Source organism: Penicillium cosmopolitanum (genome assembly GCF_028827165.1).
Source record: "Penicillium cosmopolitanum strain IBT 29677 chromosome Unknown utg000006l:49.0-5199605.0:1.0-5204138.0, whole genome shotgun sequence".
Classification (NCBI taxonomy): domain Eukaryota; kingdom Fungi; phylum Ascomycota; class Eurotiomycetes; order Eurotiales; family Aspergillaceae; genus Penicillium; species Penicillium cosmopolitanum.
This window is the reverse complement of record NW_026622676.1, coordinates 3,307,587-3,330,051: the sequence shown is the minus strand read 5'-3', so window position 1 is coordinate 3,330,051 and position 22,465 is coordinate 3,307,587. Positions and strand designations below refer to the sequence as shown.

Below are 22,465 nucleotides of genomic sequence, written 5' to 3'. Positions count from 1 at the left end.
TGTCATCGGGTTTTTCGATTCGGTATAACCGGGCACCGATCTCCGATGCCTTTGATCGGTGTTTTATAAAACCATGGGAAGCTGGCAGCTAGATGGAGAGTCTCCCAATTACTTCATCCTCCTTTCCAACGGGTCTGATACCGCCCAAAAAACTCTGTTTATTGTCTCGTGTCATAATAGCGAGTGACAATGACGGAAGCTAGCAAAGCCAGCAGTCTTACGAACGTGGATATCGAAAGTACACCAGAAAAGGTCGCCAAGGATGTTCAAGAAACAACAGAGCCTGAATACCCTCCTTTTTCGAAAGTCATCATTGTTATCCTCGCACTTTACCTCGCTATCTTCCTAGTGGCGCTCGATCAGACCATCATCGGTGTCGCCATCCCCAAAATCACCGATCAATTCAAGAGTATCTCAGATATTGCCTGGTATGGCAGTGCATACTTCCTCACGTCAACTGCACTTCAGCCCTCGTACGGCAGGATCTATAAGACTTTTAGTGTGGGTCAACCTAACAGCTACCAACCAAGAAGCTAGATCTAATCATCAATCGCACAGGTCAAATGGGGATTCTTAATAGCCGTTCTGATCTTCGAAATCGGGTCTCTTATCTGCGCTGTTGCACCATCCAGCACAGTCCTGATTGTTGGACGAGCCATTGCAGGAATTGGCGTTGCAGGTATATTTTCCGGTGCCTTGGTGATCATATCTTTCACAGTACCACTGCCTAAACGACCATTGGTTTTCGGTGCATTTGGAATGGTTTGGGGAATCGCATCGATCGCTGGTCCACTCCTCGGCGGTGCGTTTACAGACGGTATAACATGGCGCTGGTGCTTCTATATCAACCTGCCTATCGGTGGTCTCTCAATTGCCGTCATCGTTTTCATCCTCAAAGTGCCAAAGAAGAGCGATCTCTCCGGTACCTCTGTCTGGGAGCGCATCAAGCAGTTGGATCTGATTGGTGCCAGTCTGCTCATTCCTGCGATCATTTGCCTGCTGCTTGCCCTCCAATGGGGAGGAAACAAGTACCCATGGAACAACTCCAAAATCATCGGCTTATTCGTCGGTTTTGGCCTCATGGTTATTCTCTTTGCCGCCTCACAAATATACCTGGGCGAAAAGGCTACTCTACCACCTCACATTCTGAAGAAGCGTACCGTTCTGGCGGCATCATTGTTTGCCCTGTTCTTCGGCGGTTCTTTCTTCTTGCTGGTGTATTATGTCCCCATCTACTTCCAGAGTGTTAAAGGATCCTCCGCCATGAAATCCGGTATTCAGCTCCTACCTCTCATGCTGGCTACCGTTGTTTCTTCGGTCACCTTCGGAGGCTTGATTACTGCGGCGGGATACTACACACCCTTTTTGATCGGAAGTACTGCAATTGCTGCCATCGGCACGGGTCTCATCACTCTGTTCGATGTCGATATGCCGACCGGAAAGTGGATCGGCTACCAGATTGTTGCAGGCGCAGGTGTGGGCGCAGGCTTCCAGGTCCCGATGACTGCTGTCCAAACCGTGCTTTCGCCGGAGGACATCCCCGTCGGCACAGCTGCAGTCATGTTCTTCCAAACTCTGGGCGGAGCTTTGTTTATCGCTGTTGGCCAGTCAGTTTTCCAGAATGGACTCATTGATGGAATCACCAAGTACACGACAGGTGTGAACCCCATGGCTATTGTCGGAGCTGGTGCGACTGAGATGCGCAAGGTCCTTGGCGAACTTGAAAAGCTTGATCAGATAGATGGTGTGATCGAGGCTTATATGAGTGGCCTGAGAGACTCATATCGCGTCGCCCTAGCGTTGATGGTTGTTGCTTTTGTGTCGAGTCTCTTCCTGGAGTGGAAGAGTGTGAAAAAGGCTGGTGGTGAGAACAAGGAAGCCGCCGTTCCGGCTCTTTGATGCAAGTCGCAAACAGATTGTACTAGATAGGTACCAGTCTGGCTAGTTGTTTCGGCCCGATGGTCATGATATATTGGCATACTATGTAATAGATAATTTAATGAATATCTCCATTCAGATTAGCACTGTGGACGGGATTCATGATTTTCCAGAATAGAGAAATGGGGCGAAATAAGTAAACCACTTTACCCTCTCAAGAAACTGGCTTTGGATTCAAATGCTACATAGATCAATCCAGCGCACGTACTATGTTTTGGTCTGATTCAGGGGCTGGTCGCAATTTAAGGGTCTACCATTCAAGACTCAGGGGCATTTGCTCTGTTTGGTGGGCTTCCGCTCTAACCAGCCAATCCCGACTGAATTGGTCCCATGTGAGGTCCACCCAGTGGGCTGGGTCTCTGTATACTGCACGAGTGAGATTCGACTTGTGCAAACATCAATGCAAAGAGAGAATAACCAATTGCCTAATCAGGTTACGGCCGTAGATTCGCTGAAACAATCCACCAGTCGTTTTCGTTCTTCAGTCCCCACGACTTACTCGATCTTCTTCAGCTCTGGAAAATTAGCACACAGCGCAGCTAACTGACTCGGTAATCAAATGCGAGGAGCCTGGCTATCCGGAGTAGTACGGAGTAGAATCAGCTTAGTTGCACGGAGTACTAGTGTTAGTAGTTGTTATAAGAAGCCTAGGAAGGTTACTTCCCTTACGATTTGTCGTCCAGCAGTCTGTTTCAGTTTTACACCTACCAAATACTTTCCTTTTTCTTTTTGAGATATAATATTTTATTTTATTTCTATTGTGAATATACTAGTAGTTGTTCCACCCCATTCATTCCATTTCGACCATGCGGGGTCTTCTCTCGTGGACCGCCGTGGCAGGCATGTTGACTACAGCGTCGGCGATAGCCATTCCATCGTCTTCAAATGGGTGAGTTTATTGCTTCATTTCCCTTCCAATTTTACCCTCAAATTCCATTTTTCTCATTTCTACCACTTCCTGTGTTAGTCACCATGCCGCGTACTAACCTTGCGCTATAGTTCCATCCCAAAGCGGGATACCTGCACTGGACCCACTGCCTCTTCCCCCAGTTCATACTGGCTGCTTGATCAAGATCACACGGGCAATGCTCGCGGCTACGCTCCTGAGGTCTCCAACGCCAACTACGCCGTGTGGCGCAATGTGAAAGACTACTCCGCATCCGCTGATGGATCCGGCGACCAGACCGGCAGCATTCAAAACGCCATCAACGACGATGGCTCTAACGGCAGCCGTGAAAGTCAGGGCGTCACCAGATACCCTGCTGAAGTCTTCCTTCCTGGAGGAACATATCAGCTGGGAAGCACCCTGAACCTCCGCGTGGGTACTGTGATCACTGGCGATCCATTGAACCCGCCGGTTCTCAAGGCTTCATCCGATTTCAATGGCGATACTCTCATCAATGGCTTCGATAAGAAGAATGGTCAGCCGGAGACTAGCTTCATGACTCTACTGCGCAACGTGGTTATTGATACCACGGCCGTCAATAAAGATACTACCATCACCGCGTTGCAGTGGGGCGTTGCTCAGGGCTCAGGCTTGACGAATGTCAAGATCAACATGCCCTCCAACTCGAATGGACACACTGGTATCGAGATCAGCGGCGGCTCAACCATCGCCTTGACAGACGTCCAAATCACCGGTGGAGTAGTCGGAATCAAGAACTCCAACCAACAGGTCAACTTCAAGAACATCTATTTCAAATACTGCACAACCGCATTCTTGGCATCTGGTGGCCACACGGCTCTTCTGCAGGGCGCTACCTTTGACACTGTCGGACTTGGTATTGACATGAGCGGCAATGGTCTCGGAAGTCTTGTTCTTCTTGATTCCAAATCCACCAACTCCGGCACTGTGGTGAAATTCCACGACTCCTCCAACGATGGGGGCGCCAGAAACAGCCAGCTTCTCATTCAAAACCTCGCTCACGACACGAATAATGCGATCGCCGTCGACAGCAATAGCAATGTGAAACTTGCTGCCTCTGCCTCGGTCGATACCTGGGTTTGGGGAAACCTTACTCCTGGCCAATATGAGACGGGCACTGAATTCACAACCAGCCGCCCAGATGTGCTTCTCTCCAACGGCAAATACTTTACTCGTGCGCAGCCTACTTATGCTGAGTATGCATCGGACCAGGTTGTCAACGTCAAGTCCGTTGACGGACACACAGTGAAGGGCGACGGATCAACCGATGATGTTGAGTCCCTCAATGCCATCCTGGCAGACAATGCCGCCAACTGCAAGATCACATACTTCCCTTACGGCGTCTACACCGTGAAAGATACCCTAAAGATTCCAGTCGGTTCGCGAATCATGGGTGAAGCCTGGGCTGTTATCTCCGGTGCAGGCGACGCATTCAAGGACGCCTCGAATCCCAAGGTAGTCGTCCAACTAGGCGAAGCCAACGACGAGGGGGTAATCGAGATCCAAGATATGCGATTCAGCGTCGGTGAGATTCTCCCCGGCGCCACGATCCTCGAAATCAACGCGGCAGGTAAGAACCCCGGTGACGTGGCGCTGTGGAACACAATCGTGACTGTTGGCGGAACGGCCGAGACGAGTGTCAAGGATGACTGCGACAACCAGGATACGTCTCAGTGCATGGCGGCGTACATGGTGGCTCATCTCACCTCGTCTTCATCAGCTTACATCGAGAACTTCTGGGGCTGGACGGCGGACCACAATCTTGATGGAGGATCTTCCAAGACGATTATCTCTACCGGCCGTGGTGTCCTTGTTGAAGCGACCAAGGGTACCTGGCTGACTGGTACTGGATCCGAACACCACTGGTTGTACAACTACAACTTCCACGCAGCGCAAAATGTGTATGCCGGCCTTCTGCAGACCGAGAGTCCCTATATGCAGGGCAATGGTGCGACGCAAACTGCCCCTGCGCCCTGGACGGCGGACTCCTCAATTGGTGACCCAGATTTCTCCTGGTGTGACAAGGATGATCAGAAGTGCCGGACTTCTCTGGCTACCAACATCGATGGTGGAAAGGATATCCTGCTTTATAACAGTGCGGCGTGGGCATTCTTTGACGGCCAATGGGACGGCAATTACGGCACTCAGTGTGATGGATCGTGCCAGACCAATATGATGCGCGTGGCTAATGATCCTGAGAATCTTGTTTGGTACTCAATTAGTACTCGCAAGACGGATGTCATGGTTCTCGATGGCAAGTCGAACCCGAATGAGGAGAACCACCCTGGTGGTTGGGAGGCTATCATTCAGTCTTATAGACAGTTTGCCTCCTAGGCGCGATGAGATGTAAATAGAGAGGTACCGATACTACTTCTTGTGCATAGTCAGCCTCCTTCAAGTGAATATAATTTAAAATTTGTGTTCAAAAGCAACGCCCACCTAAGAATGACCCGCAAGAATACCCAAAGCCCGGAAAGCTGGCCTTGGCAACTCTCCGCGGCGACATTAACCATTGACATTACACATGACAGCAGGCACGGGACTACAGGACGAGAAAATGTAGAAAAATTAGAACTTGAATTATACCAGCAGCACCGTGATCCAGAAAAACCCCTATCCAATCCTGAGATTTCGCCGGCCCATCCATTAACGATGTGAAAAAGAGGAACATAAGTCCAGATAGCATACAAGCAGCCTTGGTTGTAAGGTAGGAGAAGAGGGGATGTCGGAGTATCAAGAAATGAGGGAAAAAGAAGTACGCCGCGAAAGAATAATAAGCCAAGAATACCCCCCGGGCCCGTATCTGTTGTGAGTCTGCATACTCAGCTCGAGGCATATGCTGCAGTAGAAAAAAGACTCTGGAATAAGATAAAGGTGGAAGAGCTATAGCGAAAGCCATAGAAAGAGATGAAGAATAGGGGGAGCAGTAAAGGAGAAGTAGGGTAAAGGAGGAATAATTGGAATTCGATCCCCATCATAGAAAAAAAACACCAGAACGCGAAAGGAGGGTATGTTCAAATCTTGGCCGCCGAAAAACGCAACGAGACGGTCATAGCACGTGCACAAACAGAGGATACGAAAGCATCTCTTTACTCCAGATCGAAGGTCTCGAGCTCTTTCACGTCCTCATAATCATCAAACTCCAAGCCGGCATCACGGCAGCGTTGCAACCACTTCTGGGCCATGTTGTTGCGTCGGCTGACTTCTGCCTTCAACTTCTGGTTGGAAGCGCTGATTTCAGACAAAGCATGATTTGTGGTGAGACTATGTTGTTCAAATCGCTCATCGATGTTCTTCTTCTCATCCTGGAGTTGGCAGATATATTCGATGGCTCGTTGTAGGATTGCGCCCTTGTTCTTATCGCAGTTTGGGACCAGACGGGAGATCTGGTTAATGCCTTCGTTGATTGCCTCGCGGCGACGGCGTTCAACTGTGGGATGAATTAGCAAGTACGTCATACAATAAGTCCACGCAGGACGGGATAATTCGGATAACATACCCTCTTTGTGGTTATTCTTGCGAATCTGGTGCCACTCGGGAGAGCCGACCGTGGGCTTTGAGTTCATGGACTGGGCCTCCCGCGCAGCGTAGACAGCAGCAGCAGTTGAGTTGTGGTTGTGACCGCCGGACATGGGACCCTGGCCCATATCGTCGGGGAAGTTGAGCCCCTGAGTCAGGTTATTGGCATCAAAGGCCGAATCCGGGGGTGGCGGATATTTGTGAGGATGGGCAGCAAGTGCGGCTTTTGCGGTGAGGGTATTGTCATCAGACATGCCACTTTGAGCCTGGCCAACATGTTGCAAGATCTGCTGGTCAATGTTGAGAACTTCCGAGCCCGTGTTGGGCAGCCCATGGTCATAGTTGAGGGAGCTGTGGAAGTTGTGCTGGTTGTCGGGGCCCATGCTGCCGTTGCTTCCGTGAGAGGAGCGGTTGAGGCGCTGAGCGTCGTGGCCAAGGTCCTCGGAACCTTCACGCTTGCGTTTGTTAACACTGTCGGGGCTGTTCATGGTGGGGTCGGACATGTAGTCGCGATCGATCTAGTTGGGCAGAAGGTTAGTCATCGAAGGGCAACACGAAGGTTCAAAGCGTGAGAACGCGAGAGCTCGAGTGGGAGAGTCAGTGAAGAGTTGCGGGTTAGTGATGAAAGATGGTCAGATGAGCCGGCCCTTCATCGGCAAGATCAATGATCTTCCTCGGGATAAACAGATCGACGCGTGAAGCCGACGCGCCCGGTGGGAGGCATCTTTCCCCTCAAACCGGGGCCCAGTTTCATTCATGCAGGGCCTGTTCTTCGCGGCCGGAGGGCTCCTACACAGGCAGACAAGCGCATGTATAGCGCGTGGGAAATATTCAAGACCTCATTTCTCACTGCCAGACCCTCCGCAGACCCTCCGCGACGCGTAGCCCTCGAAAAGGCGCGTTCTGGGTCGATTGAGGAGAGGCTGCGATGAGGGGAAAGGGGGCAAGTTCAGGAAAGGGCGCCGGCGACAAGATTGACAACGATCTCGACGCGACCACGACACCTTGGAACATGGGGAGGGAGGGTAGAAGGGGTTGATGGAGTCGTTACCTTGGGATGATCTCTTTATCACCTGACAGGAAGTCACCTGCCCTGGACAACAACAAGACGAGGTCACGTTGTTGGTGATATCCGAACTTCAAAATGATAACCCCAAAAAAGAAAAGGTAAAGACGAGGGGACAGACGGGAGCAGTAGACGCGATCCGATCCGTATAAAAGTTCAAAGAGGTGATTTTTCCATGGAAAAAGGGAGTTCTTGAGGGTGTCGAGCAACCGAGTCGAGAGGACTGCTCACGTGGATGGAGGAGGAGAGGATGCGGGCGGGCGGAGCGACCACTAGTGCAGAACAGTCACCTGACCTCAAAGGGTATCATCTGAGGACTTGGCATTCAGTCATTCAAATACAAGAATTCAAGGAAAGAAAGAGAGAAAGAAAGAAAAATCAATTACTATTACTCATTCTATTGCCCATAGTGACCTGCATTAATTCACTTTCTTTTCGATTAGAATAAAATATATTCCAAGGTTTGAATCATTATCTCCATGCAGTCAGTGCCAGTTACCGTCAGCGTCAGTCACATGCCTCCGGGTCTGGATCCCGTGCCCCTCACCCTCTCAGCAAGCAACTCTCAAGCACACCTCACCTTTCACACTTTCGCTCTTCGCTCTTTCCCCGATTGGCCCACTCAGCGCCTAGCCCCATCACGTGAAAAGCACAGGCCACCGGGAAGTATACACTTGCATTAGCTACATAATGGTCCTTGGCATTGCCCATATCTCCATAATGTACATAGCACTGGAGACGGGAGAACTCACAACTCACAAATCCCCGCATATATCTCCCCTCCCATACTCCGTACCCTATACTACACATCCATCCACATCCACCTTGGCACACACCTACTGGTCATTACCTCACACATTCCTATCTTTCTAAAAAAGCAGATGCAACGGTGGAAACTTCTTGTTGATCAAATCAAAATCAAATCATTCGTCACATGGAATTGCTGGGCATTGGACTCGCGCTAGGGTTGCACCCGGGTAGTCTGCGATCGCCCAGTCATGAGACCCTATCGATGAAATAAGGTGGGCTTTCTGCAGCATTCGACGATCTCCCATGCGATCACGATCATCCGGGACCCCGTTAGATCGTCAGGCTGGACGGGTGCCGACCATGGCAGTCAAGATGGAAATATCCCAGTTATCAACCGCCTCTCATCCCAGGGCCACCATCACCATCGTAGAGGCGTAGATATAGGCAAACCTGGTCTCACTCAGCCACACCTTGTATCAGGATGTAATGTATAGAGGGCCAGAGATAAGATGCATCCCACGAGGCAGACAGGCAGCCATCTATATCCCCACACGGCGCGATTCCCTCCCCCACCCCAACCCCATGGATGCGTCTCTAGTCTCGAGTCTCTAGAGCAAAAAGGATGGAATGTCTCACACCTCCCGCGACTTGCTCCTCAATCCAAACACCATTTTCGGATCTGCCGTAGTATCCGCGAAACAAATCCCCTCATCGCTAGCGCCTAGTAGGTCCCAACAAAGGATCTTCACGTCGAAGTCGCGGCCCTCGTCGATCGCCTCCACAGCACCAGCACCTGACCCATTCAACCCTCCTTCTCGAGGCCGCTGCGTCACGGCAATGACGGCGCTCGTCCCCGCATACCGCGCCGGTGGCTTCACATCATCTGCTGCGGGTTCTTCCCCGGCACGATTGGCAAAGACGATCACCACCTGCTTATCATCCTTGCGCGCAGCCTTCGTCCCAGCCGTATCGGAATTAGAATCAGAATCGGAATCAGACTCGGAATCCAAATCAGTGTCCCCCCCGGTCTCCTTCCGCATCGGGCCCATCCACATTCTCCGCATGCTGCATTTTCTTCTCGATGAGCGGCCAGAACCGCTGTAGCCAGTAGTTGAACGTATCCATCTCCGGCTGGCCCTCTAGCGCATCCAGTTCCTCCCTTACTGAGGAGGGTCAACCATGCCATGGACAGAATGACCAGTTGCGATTTCGAGTCTAGGACCCGGTTGGCGAATTCCCACGCCGTGTAAGGGGCTTCGAACTTGTAGGGGTTGATATCCATGCAGATCCCAAAGGATGTGGCGACCCGCTTCTCGGCTGCATGTCGGGGAGTATCACTCGCAGCTACATCCCCCGCTATGGTAGAGGCTGTCGCCATCCCGTTCTCGTTCTCGTTCCCCTGTCGTGACGGGAAAGTCAGCTCGCGAAAGCTCCGCTCGACGTCGCCTTCTGAGGCCCAGCTTTCGTCGGTAAAGTATAGGAAGCTCTTGCGGTAGTTGTGGATGACTTCGCCCGCCTCATCGACGATGACGAGGGAGTTGTAGAAGTTTGTCTCTTCTGTTGAGGCATTTGTTTCGATCTCTGGATACCCCACGCACACTTTGCATTGGAGTCGTTGGGCGGTTTCGCGTGCCCAGGCGGCACTTGGTCCCCTTCCAACTGGCTCGAGGAAAGGCCTGACTGCTTCTAACGATGGGAAATTGTATCCTGGACAAACTCGGTTAATATCTGAGAGATAGTCGATGGTACCTAGGGCAATTTTAAAGCACTCATCTGATTCTAGGGTCTTGGTGATGCAGGCTTTGACGCAGTATCGAATAGAACATACCAGTCAACGCCATCTCAGGCAATACCAAAATCTCCGGTCTTAGTAGCTCTGCCCCAATTCTAATCCCGAGATCCTGTCCACCCATGGAGATGGATTTGCCTTTCTTAAGCAACTCATTGGCGCGTCGGATATTTCCCTCCACGTCCCCCAGCTTCGGGGCGATCTGTAGTGTAGCAATTCTCATCGCAGCGAGCCGCGAAACCGAGAAGTTTCTTGTGCTTTTCAATTCCTGATTATGTTGGAATATATTCTTTGTTCGGAGCAAGTAATTGGGCAAGCCACTTGAGGGTGAGGTGGGTGACGCGTAGAGATGAAGTCTTTGTGTCCTTGGTCCGAGACGGACGCGGCTCAATGCCGTGGGTGCCAGGGTGATGTCAAAGGTACACCGACAGGAAGATTTCACAGGTGCAACGATTAACTAGCGATTGATCTGTAGCCGGGGTTTGATCGGGTTCCGAACATGGGATTTGTAAGGAGATGTAGTTCGGGACGATGAAGGTCTTTCCGGGATGCGGGGATTGCTGACTGAGGTCGGAGATTTGGATCGGCGGCCCGAGGAGAACAACGCATCAAAAGAACAAGAACAGTTCAGAGTAGTATGTGAATGTGGATGTGGATGTGGTCTACAAAAATGCTATGGTGAAATTTAATGGACATAATAAATACATAAATAGGACAGTCATTGATTGGATTGATTCATGAATTTGGATTATTTGAAATAGCATGGGGGTAATGTACTGATAACCGCCCGAACACCATGCAAATGCGCGGGCATGAGGTGAGAGCATGAGGTGAGCATCCACATAATCGAGAAAAAGAAAAAACCCATTGTAACTCCCAATACAAATGCAATGTCAACCCCCCCTGATTTGATCCATGAGTGCACACACAAAAGCACAAGGGTCCGTAAAAACACATCCCCTATCCACCTATTCACTGTTCAAATATTTGCGCTTCTCTTTGCGCTTATCCACCTGGGAAAAGTCCAGCTCCTTGTAGGCCAGGCCGTGGGCTCCAGTCGCCCGGATTCGCCGCTCCGACGCAGACATGCTTCGGCCGAGGCCTTCTGGTACATTTGGCGCATGCACCACCTTGTACCCATGAGGTCGGGGGGACTGGCTCAGCGAGTAAGGGGAGTTGTAGTAGCTAGCAGAAGGGCTGTACGAGGAGCGCCGCAGATCGTACTCAGGCGAGGGATCAAAAATCTTCGGCCCCGTGCGGAGTCGTTCTGCTGCGATTCGAGCAGAATTCAGCAAAAGCTCATCTTCGTCAACTTGGCGATTATGTGGCTTCGAGACCTGGGTTTCATCATCGGCTGGCGTCTTGCGCTCGATTAAGGCTTTGACGCGATCCAGACACGGCAGTTTGGGCAGTGCTTTGGCGTATGCTTCGGCAAGGGAGTACTTCTTGGCGGGAGGAGAAGATTCACTCGAGCCCGATGTCTTGAGAACCTTCGAACTAGATCTCTCTCGGGACTTCTCAGTCTCGGCAGACTCATCTAATGCTCTTTTCCGGCTCTTTGCTTGTTCCTCGGCTTCCTTCTTCTGTTTCTCAGATGTTTTTCGAATGAACTCTTTCCAGTTGGCCTGGCGTTCTGCCTCTGTCTCCTCGGCTAAAAGAAAGTCAGCAATGGTTTAAGATAGGTGGGGAACGAATGTATCGAATTACCGGGAGGATCTAGGTTTTGGGGACTAGAGAAAGCCGGCAGTTGAAGAGGTTCCTCCGGAGTATCAACTTGTTGAGTAAAGGCCTTGGAAGGCTCGGGCGACATAACGTGCGCCGTGGTCGTTTCCTTTTCCTTTCCATCAATCTTTACAGCACCATCTGGTTTCCTGAGCTTGGGCTCGTCTCGGGCTTCATGGTCCCCTTCGTCGGAATCTTTAGTCTTCGTTTCCGACGTGGGCTGGACAGGGGGGGTTCGCAGGAGAGAAGAGAGGCTTGGAAGATGAAATCTCGGGATGTGTAAAGAGCGATGGGCCGGCTGATGTAGGCTGAAACAGACTCGGCAGCGGTTGAGGTTTTGCTGGAACAGACTTGGAGAAATCGAAGGTAGGTGTTGCTGTTGGTGCTTGGGTGTTTTTCGTTTCCTTGTTGGCGTCATTTGGCGGAGCGAACCACGGCGGGTTTGAGAAGCCACTGAAGCTTGGGGGCTTGACAGATTCAAATATGGTCGAGGATTCCTGAGTGAAACTGATGCCAGGGCCGATAGATGCAGACAACTGAGAGGATTGAGAAGTATTTTGGGGGGTAGGAAAATTGAAGGGTTTCGTAGTTTGAGCGAATATTCCCGTTGAAGTTGTGTTCTGCGAGACGGGCTCCTTAGCTTCAACAGGAGAGAAAGGTGATTTGGTAGGAGCAAAAAAAGAAGGCGTCTGTTGAGCTGCTGATGTGCTGGTAGTAGATGAACCAGCTTCCTTGGGTGTTTCGGAAGGTTTCTGGCCCAAAGAAGAGGCAAAAGGATTCGGGATGCCCGCAGATTGTTCCGCAGTGCCATTGGATAATCCGCCATTCGTAAATATCGAGGATGTTTGAGGAGGAGCAGGAGAGGAGCCTAGAGGGTTGCTGAGAGTCTGTGATGGCTTGAAGTTACCAAAAGGGTTTGGAGTTTCTGCTGCCGATACTGCTGGGGTGTCTTCTTTCCCGGTCGCTTCGGCTGGCTCTGTCGGCTTGGGGAACGCGAAAGGCGAAGATGAAGTTTGGAACGGACTCTGAGATTGCGATGTTTGCGAAGCTGCAAAAGGGTTCGATGGCACGGCTGGAGTAGCAGCGGAGGTTGTCACCGGGGTCGATTCGTTTGAAGCAGTGCCAGAGAACATCGAACCAAATGGATTGGGAGGCTGAGGCGCTTGGAATGGATTCACAGGCTGCGACGTGGCAGGGAGAGCGCTTGGTTGCGTGGTCACGGGTATGTTCACAGTCGTCGGTGGTGTAGAGTTTTGGAAAATACTAGGACTGTTAGGCGCAGGCGATTCCGATCCCAATGGAGAGTCACTGATCTCAACCACCGGTTCTGGAACCCCATTACCGATGCTTGAGACGAAAAGAGAGTCATCTTGGTCAAGCGAGATATCCTTTGGCGATGGAGCATTACGTTCGTGAAGAGAAGATTGGTCGACCATTCCCATACGTGCTGCTTCTCGGATGCTCATGCCCAGAACGATGGCTACCAGGCTTCTTCCAGAACGCTTATTTTCAACGAATGTTTCTGAATAGGCGTGCTCTGTCGACGGAGAGAATTCTAATTGAGGAGTAAGCAAGCGGCACGGATTGGGTGTAGTTTGTTGGAGATCGAGCGAAACTCGAACCGTGTTTGCCTAAAGCATCAGGAACTTACCGACAGATTCAATGTGACGGGAGCCCCAGTTCAAATATTGCTGACCCTGCTCATTGAAAGCAAGCTCAAGGCCTTGCTCGTCAAGAAACTTCGTTGTCTGTTCTTCATCATCGAAATGCAAAACCCGGGTTAATTCATCGACTGTCCACTCCTCGTTTCTGTGCTGCTGGGATATTGGCGTGCGACAGTATCCTTTCCAAATGGTCCGAATAGCTGTCTGTCGAACGTAGTTGAAGTAAATCTCAGCCACACATGCCATGAGGTATGAGACACTGCCCGAGTTGATAATATTAAAGAACCGTGTGTAAAAGCCCTGGGCAATTGCATTCGGTCGGCGTGAATCAAGGGTACCTTGAGGTTGCCACGTATTGCACGAGGCTGTGTAAAGCTCCATGGCCACTTGGACGCGGGGGGGATTCGAGCAAAGACACCGGCCACTTCTGCACGCGAGCCTCCAGGTCGGGTCGTTGATCATGGATGGAGAAGATGATGTAGTATGCGCGGAATTCATCCTCGTTTGGGAAGGCGATGCGACCACGATTATCGTCATAGTAGTATATAAGGGAAAGCATGGTGTTGTTGAGTTGCTCGCGTTCTTGGTGCCGATCAAAGGGTTCTTCACTCGCCGGGTTTGACAGTAAATGGAGCGAGACGATGTGGAATCGGGCAATTCGCTCCAGACAGGTCACTGCTATTCTCACGTCGCTTTCCTGGGTAACCTGTTGGACCGAAAAATCGTTACGAACGGACCGAGTTCGATCCCAGACAAATTTGTGAATTAGTGCTAGCGGTTCGGATCCACCAAGAACATGTCGAATCAGATAGTTAGTAGTCTGGAGAAGGGCCTTGGGAGTTCGAATATCGGAAGGAAGCTGTTCATCGTAGCCCGCTGCTGATCTTCGGAAACGCTTGAGCATTTTCCATTCCATATTCTGAAGGGCATTGGTCGACGGGTGGAGATACTGGCAAGGGTGGTCAGGGTCAGGACTTGGTCTGGAAAGCATAATACAGATGTATACCTTTTCGCACTTATCCACCATTTTTTGTACAATGCGTTCAATGCTTTCGAATTCGGGGCACATGCCCTCGCATGTTCCGACTGGTGTGATTGCCTGGTTGAGAGAGGTGGGCTGGTCAGGATCGGCCATGTGGCCATCCTTAATGGCCTGTTGCCTTTCCTTTGCGCGATCGAGTTTGAGCTGCAAATTTGGTCAGGTAAACTGTCCATACCCTCAGGTTTGCGTTGATCTTCAGTGGGGATGATGCTGACCTGGTCATATCGTTGATGGTATTGTGCCAGAATAGAGCTATCCTCCACAGGAATTGGTTGTCCAGGAGCGCCATTCATCTTTCTAGTCGGCTTTACCCACTGATTATGTCTCGGCGTGCCTCCTCTGGCACCACCTCGAAACCCCCCCTCGCGCACGATTCGAGTTCGGGGTAGGTGCTCCATTCGTGATTCCGGAAAAGGGCGAGGTATTTTGGGGCTGTGCTTGTTGTTGAGCAGGGCCACCGAAAGGAGACGAGAAGGGGTTTTGTTGATTGATCTGGGCGAATGGTGAATTGCCGTTTTGAGGACCAGCTCCTTGCTTAGCCGTGACTGAATGAGATGAGCCAGCAGCCGCAGCGCCAGCGCCACGACCGCGGTTTGGAAAAGTGCCTGTGCCTCGAGCCCGGCCACGTTGCCTGGGTCCTCTAAATGTGCTGGATCCTCCTCGGGGTTGAAGCTGAGAGCCACGATTGGATGGTGCGCCGCGGCCACGTCCATTTGCACCTGTCGATGGTCCGCCTCTCTGGCCACGAGAAACACCAGCAAACGGGTTGAACGGAGTAGCCATTCTGTCCGCACTCAGCGGGCGAGAACGAAAATACCGCCTCCGGCCACCTCAGAAGTTCTCCCAGTAGATCTTTGAGTTTAAGGTGTGACGAGTGGCGTGTTCTTCGATGGGTGTCGACGATTGGGAGACGGGGAGATAAGAGAAAATAACGAAGCAGCTGTTCGAGGAAATTGGTTCGCCGAGGCGAGATTTAAAAGTCAGTCCATGTTGTCAAGATATATAACCGATCCAGTGATGCAGAACAAAGCGAGGGCGCGATTGGAAGAAATATAATTGAATGAAAGTTGTCACGGGGTCCGAGGAGTCAATGCGCGGGGAACGGGTGGTCGAGGTACCTTTCGAATTGTCGGAGCTCGTATGATAAGTCTAGATAGCCGAAATCATTGCGCGATCGTGGTTTCTGTGAACGATATCGGTTTGAAAGTCGCAAAGAGCTCGGGTCAGCCGAGGCTTGCGACGGGTGGTCGGGGGGTTGAACGAGGTCGGGTCTTTAAGGAGTCGCTCAATGAAAAGTTAGAGAGACAGGAAAGCCAGGGCGCGTAGAAACCGGCAATCTATCGTCTCCGTCAGTCTGCAGGTATGTGGCCTCTCTTCTTGAAGCGATAGCGAAGAAAGGCCTGCGGGTCGCGAGTCGAAGAGAGTCGCCGCGACGATGCGAGCTTCCAGTGGGTCCACTTGCCAAGGGTCAGGTGACCTGCCATAAGGCACATACAACAGTCACTACAAGGCAACTAGTAATTAACTATAACTAGTAGAACTACTCCAGGATACAACTTTTGTGCAAACTATTGCCTATTAATTGGGTGGATTCGAATAATTATTTTTAACTCATGTCATTCATCGTCTCCGTTATATCAAAAGTAGTGTTTATCAACAATGTCCCATAGTGAGATATGATAGTAATTTATCAGGGAGCAATAAGAATGTACAGAAATATCAAATAGAGAGATCAACCATGATGAGCGAGAGTCGAGAAAGGGCAAATTATGTGAAAAAAAAAAACAGAAGAAGGGGTTTGAAAATCAACCGGAAGGGAAAGCCAGAGACAAAAAAAAAAAAAAAAAAAGGAGAAGAAGAAAAGAAGAAAAGAAGAAAAGAAGAAAAGAAAATAACAACCAAACCAAAGTATTTCCAGAAATAAAAATCGACAACAAGAAGAAGGAGAATAAGAGGCAACACTGAAGCAGCCCTGAAGATAAAACAAAAATTGTCACAGCACCAAACCATCTGAGCGACACCAAAAAAGCATTTTTTTATCCACGAAATTTGGAAATCAACTTGTCACAAAATAAAACTCCCTCGCAAAGTCACCTGTATATTGTGCGCTTTCATATATTGGTATGATATGATAATCAGAGCCATTCATTCATTTAGTCATTAAATCCCGTTGCTATGTTCGCATAATCAACGAATTCCATTTCTCAACCCGGGGCCAGCCCGACCGATTCAGTTAGGAAAGGTGGGCAAGTGGAGAGCCGTGTGGATGAGGGTGGCCCAAGGAACCAGTTCGGAATGGTAGAGACCGACTGATCGGGTCCATGGGCGGCTGTTCGTGACTGGGCAAGCCGTGCATAGAATGCGTCGGCGGAGCCATTGCCATGTTGTATGGCATTGAGGGCTGCGTAGTGACTGGCGCATTGTAGCCTACCGGGCTGAAGATGTCTTGCCGGAAAGTTGGGGTGGACCAGTGCTGGTCCGGTGTGGAGGATGGATAAGATGGCTGAGATGAGTAGGCGAAGACAGAGACATCATGCGGGCTAATCATTTCCGCGGTGACAGGGGTGCTGAGCATGCCTTGAGAGAAGGAATCGGTGTATTGGGGTGGGGTGGCATAGAATGAACGATCGCGGCTCTCGAAGGTGAGAGGCTCTGCGAGGGAGAAGCTGCCAGGCAGAGAGCGAGGGGGGGAGGCCCATGGCGTCGATGGGGGTTGTGAGAGGAGCAGTTTGCTCAGATGAGCTCGGGGTGAGAAGGCCGTCTTCGAGATGCTCAATGTCCAAGACCGATACAGGACCGTCGTTAGACTCTTCTTCCTCGTCGCCCTTAGGGCTTGGTCCTCGGTTCATCACGTAGACTAGAGTGTTGGCGTCAACTTCACCACGCTCCCATCGCTCCTCCATCTTGCGAACACGGAGGACTTCCAGGATGATATCCACATGAGAGGGGTGCTTCAGGCTGCGTTTGGTATCGCTAGCAACTTCCTTGAGCTTGTCGGACGTGATTCCGAAGCCTCCAAGCTTGCGGATAATATGAAGCAAAAGCTCAATGCGATCTATCAGTAAACTGTTAGTGGATTGATTAAGAACCAAATATGGATGTCAGAACATACACTCTTTGCGTAGGTGGTCAGGCTCCTTGTGCATGACACCAGGGGGCCACCACTCAGGCTTGGTCTTTTCAGGGTCACCGGTAGTACCGGGGGCAGATCCAGCTGGAGGTTTGCCACCGTTGTATGGGTGTCTCACTTGCTTACGAGGCTCAATGAACTTGATAAAGGCCTTGGCAACCATGCGGCAGTTAAGTTGTTGGAAATGCTTGAGAGCACCCTCATAGTAGTTCATAAGCTTCGTGGCGTCTCCAACGCGAATAGAAGTAGTCTCATTACCCGCGGGAGGATAGTCATCACTGTCAGAATCATCAGCCAGTCGGCTGTGGTTCATGGAAGCCGGGCATTGCCGCGGCGGCGGCGGACTCTGCGCGGAGATGCTAGGGAAGAATCAGTTTAAATTCGACATGGGACGTAGGATATAAAAACATACCCCCCAGAGAGAGGTTGATGGAGTCCAATTTTCTCGCCAAGTGTCTCTAGGAATGTCTGGCGAACATCCGGAGAGAAAAGTGTCATATTCTGCTCCGTGATGCTGGCTGACTCTTCGCAGCCCAACTTGCCCGCGCTGTCAATATAGATAAGTGCATAGTGGGCGAATGGAATATGGCACGACGATTGTGGAGCCATCATGGGCTATTCGGATGTTAGAGCAAGGCTCGCATTATAATGCCTATGTCGTAATAAACTCACAGGAATAACATCCCAGCCGGGGGGGGCCTTCAAGAGCAGAGGCGGACCGCTTCATGCCGCTACTGGTGGGGTTGGGCTTATGGTAAACCATTTTGCAGGAAGGAACAGGGTCCTGTGGATGATATAAAATGTCGTGACCTCTTAAACTTCGAGTTTGCAAGAAACGGGGAAAGATAATGGGGCTAAGTAGAACTGGTTACGTTCAATGTGTCGCGAGTCGGACAGGCCCTTCTTATAGATCGAGGATCCCGCTCTAGATGGAACTGGTGGAGAAAAACGTTAGCCGCACACTCTCATCTCCTCAAGATACTAATGTTCATCGAGCCAATCCAGTTCCCAAAATAGTCACTGGCAGCTTGCCAATGCCCAACGGCCAACTGGTCTCCCGCTCCTCCCCGACGGGTGGCGGTAAGAGCACAGGATGACCATCTCGGGGACGGGTGAAGTCAAGCTTATTGGGAATGGGACTATGCTTGGGGTGATATGCAGGCAAATACTCACAGGAACTCGAGAACGAGGTCGACGGGCCAGGTGGTATTCAAATGGTTCGTCGGTGATGCGTGGGAAAACTGCAGGAGAAAAGACAGTTGCTGTTGGCAACCGACGGGGCAAATGCAGGAACTGAGACGATTGACGGGTTCCCCGGACGGTACTGTAAGGCGTGTGGTGACACGGACGGGGATGGATTGGTTGTATACACAATATCTGATGGAGTGTTGACTTGGAACCTTGATCACGGATAGGACAAGGTGGGGGCTAATAACGATTGGAGGGGAAGGGTTCCAGAAAATCGAAAGTTGTGGATTCAAAGAAGATGAGGGGGGAAGACGAGGTGTTTAAATCATGTACATCTCGAATAGAAAAAAAGGACCAAAACGAGACCCGGGGTGGTGGGCTTTTTCAAGCGGTCCAGGCAATTGACAAAGTACCAGCTTGAAAATCTTCGAATAACCCCGGAGCAGCCAACTTGTGCCACATCGAGCATGGATGATCCTTGAAAGTATGGACAAGCCGGGGGATCCCCGACAGCTTCTGATCTTGGGTCTGCAGGCTGCAGATTGGCGTGGTGCAGTTTCCAGAGTGCCTTAGCTGCTGCGTTAGCGCTGGTAAAAAGTCCCCGTCCCGATTCGTGATCCCTGTCCAACTATTTGTAGATCGTGGATTTATTTTATTTTATTTTTATAATCCAGATTTTCTGTATTTCCTTTCGATTTTATTTTATTATTTTATTTCCCCTTCCCCTTCCCATTTCCATTCCCCCGCCCCTCCCTCCACCCCATTTCTCTTTTATTATTATTATTTTTTTCGTATTCATTTTAATTCGATTAAATTTCACCCTTTTAGCGTCGGAGCATCCCCCAAAGTAGCGTGGCGCTGTCGATTATCGATCGGCCTCCCCAGAGGGTCGGTGTTTCCATGTCCCACCATTGACTACCATAATTCTACATATGTACTCCGTACTGGATGTCAGATTTCAATTGCCCGTTAGTACCCCAATCTTCAACATAAAACAACATTAGAAAAAAGTGTCCTTATCTTAAGAATCCTTTGAAACGGGTTCCATCCACTTTAACCCGTTCTGACGGCGGATTGAAGCGCGGGATCCACGCGAACCAGGGTTCTTTGTTTGGCGGGGCGATACTACCTCCTAGAAATCGATGGAATTTATTTAGTTTCCAACCTATCGTGAAGCAGTATACTACATTGCCTAGAATATAGTATTCCCACCAAGACGCACCACGCTCTCAAGCTGTCAGGGCCGTGTTCCCTCAAACTGGGCCCTGCCTTGCGTCGGGGCCCGCGTAATGTGGGTGCTATTCCCATGCATGCAGATCTCTTCAGCTGTCGGGGCTCCCGTACTGGTTTGTCATGAAAGTTTCTGTGCCTTTCAGGTCTCGATCTTGACTTTCGTTTGCTCTGTAGGCACTGTGGGATGCTCCGTTCGATGAGGATAGGGAGAAGTTTAATGGCATCAAAGGTACCGAGGATGGAGTACAACCTTTCCTCCACTCCATCAACCCCCTCCTCTCTCTCGGGACGCAAAAAAGGCCGTGCTCGATCGTCGGATCTTGGGTGGATGTGCCCCGACGCTAGTGCTGCCAGTGGCAGGGGCCCCTTGGCCAATGCCATGAGAGCCCCGAGGACCTCCGGCACATTGCTTCGAGGGGCTGTCTGTCCCACGAACCTATCAAGGTGCGGTTTGTGCGTGGCCCAACATCCTGGATCCTGGAACCCTGTTCAGAGTGACTGGGCTTTAATTTTCTTTTGAGCCCGCTCTCTGTCCGCATTGGTCGAACGCGATGCCATCCGTTTGTTCCCTTGTAGATCATCGACATCTCAAACATGACAGGAGCCCGCGGGGTCTCTAACGAATATCATAATGAGCCAACGGCAAACGTCAACATGATGCTCACCCTCTGGGGAGGCGAACCCCTGAGATCAGACCCTCCAGTCTCTGCACCATGGCCGAATCAAGGTATTAGAAGCAGATTAAACACAAATCGCTTTAATTAGTACCATTGGCACTTCGTACAAAGTATACGGGGCTAAAAAAGGTACCAGGCTCGCCAATGGAATAGTTAGCCGCGGAATTTCTCGTCCAAGCCCATGCCGACCCAGCAATCTAACACAAATCGAGACTAGACAGAAAGTACGGCAAAGAATCGGATCACCTTGATTTATCTGTTGGCCAAGGATGTGTATGATCGTCGGGGATAAGCGTCCGGTCGCAAAATGGGTCGAAAGTTTCTACCTGCCCCGGTTAAGCGCGGTACTTTTGGACGCCTTCTTTGTTGCGTAACCCAATCAGTGCCCCCACGCCAGGCCGTGTCAACATTTCAATCCTCGATGTCACCTACATATGTACAGTAGTCAAGAGTACGTACCTAGCCCGTCATCCTGGAAGACTACTTTTTAGTTCCCTCCTTATGGTTAGCGTCGTCCCAAGTGGATTTCAGGACCAGTTGGGCTTTAGAGAGGGCCCAAGGAGAAGGAACATCTACCCAAACTACTGTCAGCGCGCCCATCTCCCGGGATTTGCATCGTTGACGGTTTCTCGGGACGAGGCAACTGGCTTACTATCGACCGTAGTTACTGTACTATCTTTGACTGGAGGCGCTAGATAGTCTTGTGCTAGGTAGTCAAAGCATGCAAATATGCGAAAAGTCTTGCCACAGCGATTTAGTTTATGCGCCAGATCGGGGATGAGATGCATGCCCCTCATACGCAAACAATATGTACCTGCGCAGTTTGATCTCTCTCTTTTTTTCAGGTAGATGAACATGACAGTTATCGTTTCGGTCCATCTGCATCTAGTCTCCAGCAGAAGTCCCCATCCAGTCCTACCATTAGCTCGCCTGGCATGATCTAGCAACCACTAGTTATCATCCGCCACACACCCATTTACGAGGACTAGAGACTGTGCTCAAAATCCTAGGGTATGATCATCGAGTACTCGTATCAGTGCTTCGCATCGCCTGGGAGATGAGCAGGATTTAACTGCCCACACCCAATAGAGTAGAGTCCCCCTCTTCCTCTTTTGAGGAATTCAGTAGTCCCCCTCTTCCCCCCCCCAAATTCCCATCTCTGGACAAACGAGGCGAGATTTGTACTTTGGTTTATTTGTCATTTTGATCTTTCCTCGATATTGGAAACCCCCGATGTCAATTACACTAACGGCAACGGCTCGACGCCTTCTCCACCGACAGTTGCAAGGGGCGTTTCGGGAGTCTTCGTTTGCGGTCCCGCGAACCCACGAACCCACGATCAATCTGTTCCCCGAGTGGTGGATTGCTATTCCTGTAAGATATTTGCTTTTTTTGATTCTCAATTTTCCTGTTGTGGGATCGCCTTCGCCCCCCACCATGACTCGCTAATGCGAATTCGGGTAGCCCGTTGGGATGTCATATTGCCATAAGAGAAAAGGGGGGGCCAACGGGCTGCCCGAAAGTGTGATCACCATGTCTCTCCTGCCGCTGATTCACAACGACTGCTATGGGCAAATGAAGATCGGGGCTAGACCATTGAACTCGGTCTCTAGGGTTTGACCAATCATCGTGCGTTATGCTGCAGTCGCTTGCAACGCTCAGATGGTTCAGCCACAACGTGGCACAGGAGTGCAGCGCACATGTACATGCTCCTACATTTACAGTGTCCGTGTACTTGCATGTCGAGCTGAAATCAACCACCGCCACACTTGTAGCCTAGACAGTTGTCGGTGCGCACTATTAAACTGCAGGGAAGGGCCCT

General features: G+C 50.7%; 6 protein-coding genes across 6 annotated transcripts; 2 read left to right on the top strand and 4 right to left on the bottom strand.

Annotated features, from left to right (window-relative positions):
- Positions 1-189: 189 nt before the first annotated feature.
- N7509_005758 (MDR family MFS transporter) lies at positions 190-1,899 on the top strand (the record flags this gene model as incomplete). The annotated part of the gene is made up of 2 exons (XM_056630395.1): positions 190-501; positions 559-1,899. The coding sequence occupies 2 exons, from the start codon at positions 190-192 to the stop codon at positions 1,897-1,899; spliced, it is 1,653 nt and encodes a 550-aa protein (XP_056489697.1).
- Positions 1,900-2,744: 845 nt separating this feature from the next.
- Positions 2,745-5,197, top strand: N7509_005757 (glycoside hydrolase family 55 protein; the record flags this gene model as incomplete). The annotated part of the gene is made up of 2 exons (XM_056630394.1): positions 2,745-2,827; positions 2,938-5,197. The coding sequence occupies 2 exons, from the start codon at positions 2,745-2,747 to the stop codon at positions 5,195-5,197; spliced, it is 2,343 nt and encodes a 780-aa protein (XP_056489696.1).
- A 755-nt stretch (positions 5,198-5,952) lies between these two features.
- N7509_005756 (basic helix-loop-helix domain-containing protein) lies at positions 5,953-6,885 on the bottom strand (the record flags this gene model as incomplete). Its single annotated transcript, XM_056630393.1, has 2 exons — positions 5,953-6,293; positions 6,363-6,885. 2 exons carry the CDS (start codon positions 6,883-6,885, stop codon positions 5,953-5,955), a joined length of 864 nt encoding a protein of 287 aa, XP_056489695.1.
- Positions 6,886-8,830: 1,945 nt separating this feature from the next.
- Positions 8,831-10,210, bottom strand: N7509_005755 (putative protein N-terminal asparagine amidohydrolase; the record flags this gene model as incomplete). The annotated part of the gene is made up of 3 exons (XM_056630392.1): positions 8,831-9,151; positions 9,295-9,947; positions 10,027-10,210. The coding sequence occupies 3 exons, from the start codon at positions 10,208-10,210 to the stop codon at positions 8,831-8,833; spliced, it is 1,158 nt and encodes a 385-aa protein (XP_056489694.1).
- Positions 10,211-10,955: 745 nt separating this feature from the next.
- N7509_005754 (uncharacterized protein) lies at positions 10,956-15,128 on the bottom strand (the record flags this gene model as incomplete). Its single annotated transcript, XM_056630391.1, has 6 exons — positions 10,956-11,638; positions 11,695-11,963; positions 12,061-13,264; positions 13,361-13,632; positions 13,712-14,559; positions 14,631-15,128. The coding sequence occupies 6 exons, from the start codon at positions 15,126-15,128 to the stop codon at positions 10,956-10,958; spliced, it is 3,774 nt and encodes a 1,257-aa protein (XP_056489693.1).
- A 1,520-nt stretch (positions 15,129-16,648) lies between these two features.
- On the bottom strand, positions 16,649-18,154 carry N7509_005753 (uncharacterized protein; the record flags this gene model as incomplete). The annotated part of the gene is made up of 4 exons (XM_056630390.1): positions 16,649-16,982; positions 17,041-17,470; positions 17,528-17,904; positions 17,958-18,154. The coding sequence occupies 4 exons, from the start codon at positions 18,152-18,154 to the stop codon at positions 16,649-16,651; spliced, it is 1,338 nt and encodes a 445-aa protein (XP_056489692.1).
- Between the last annotated feature and the right edge of the window lie 4,311 nt (positions 18,155-22,465).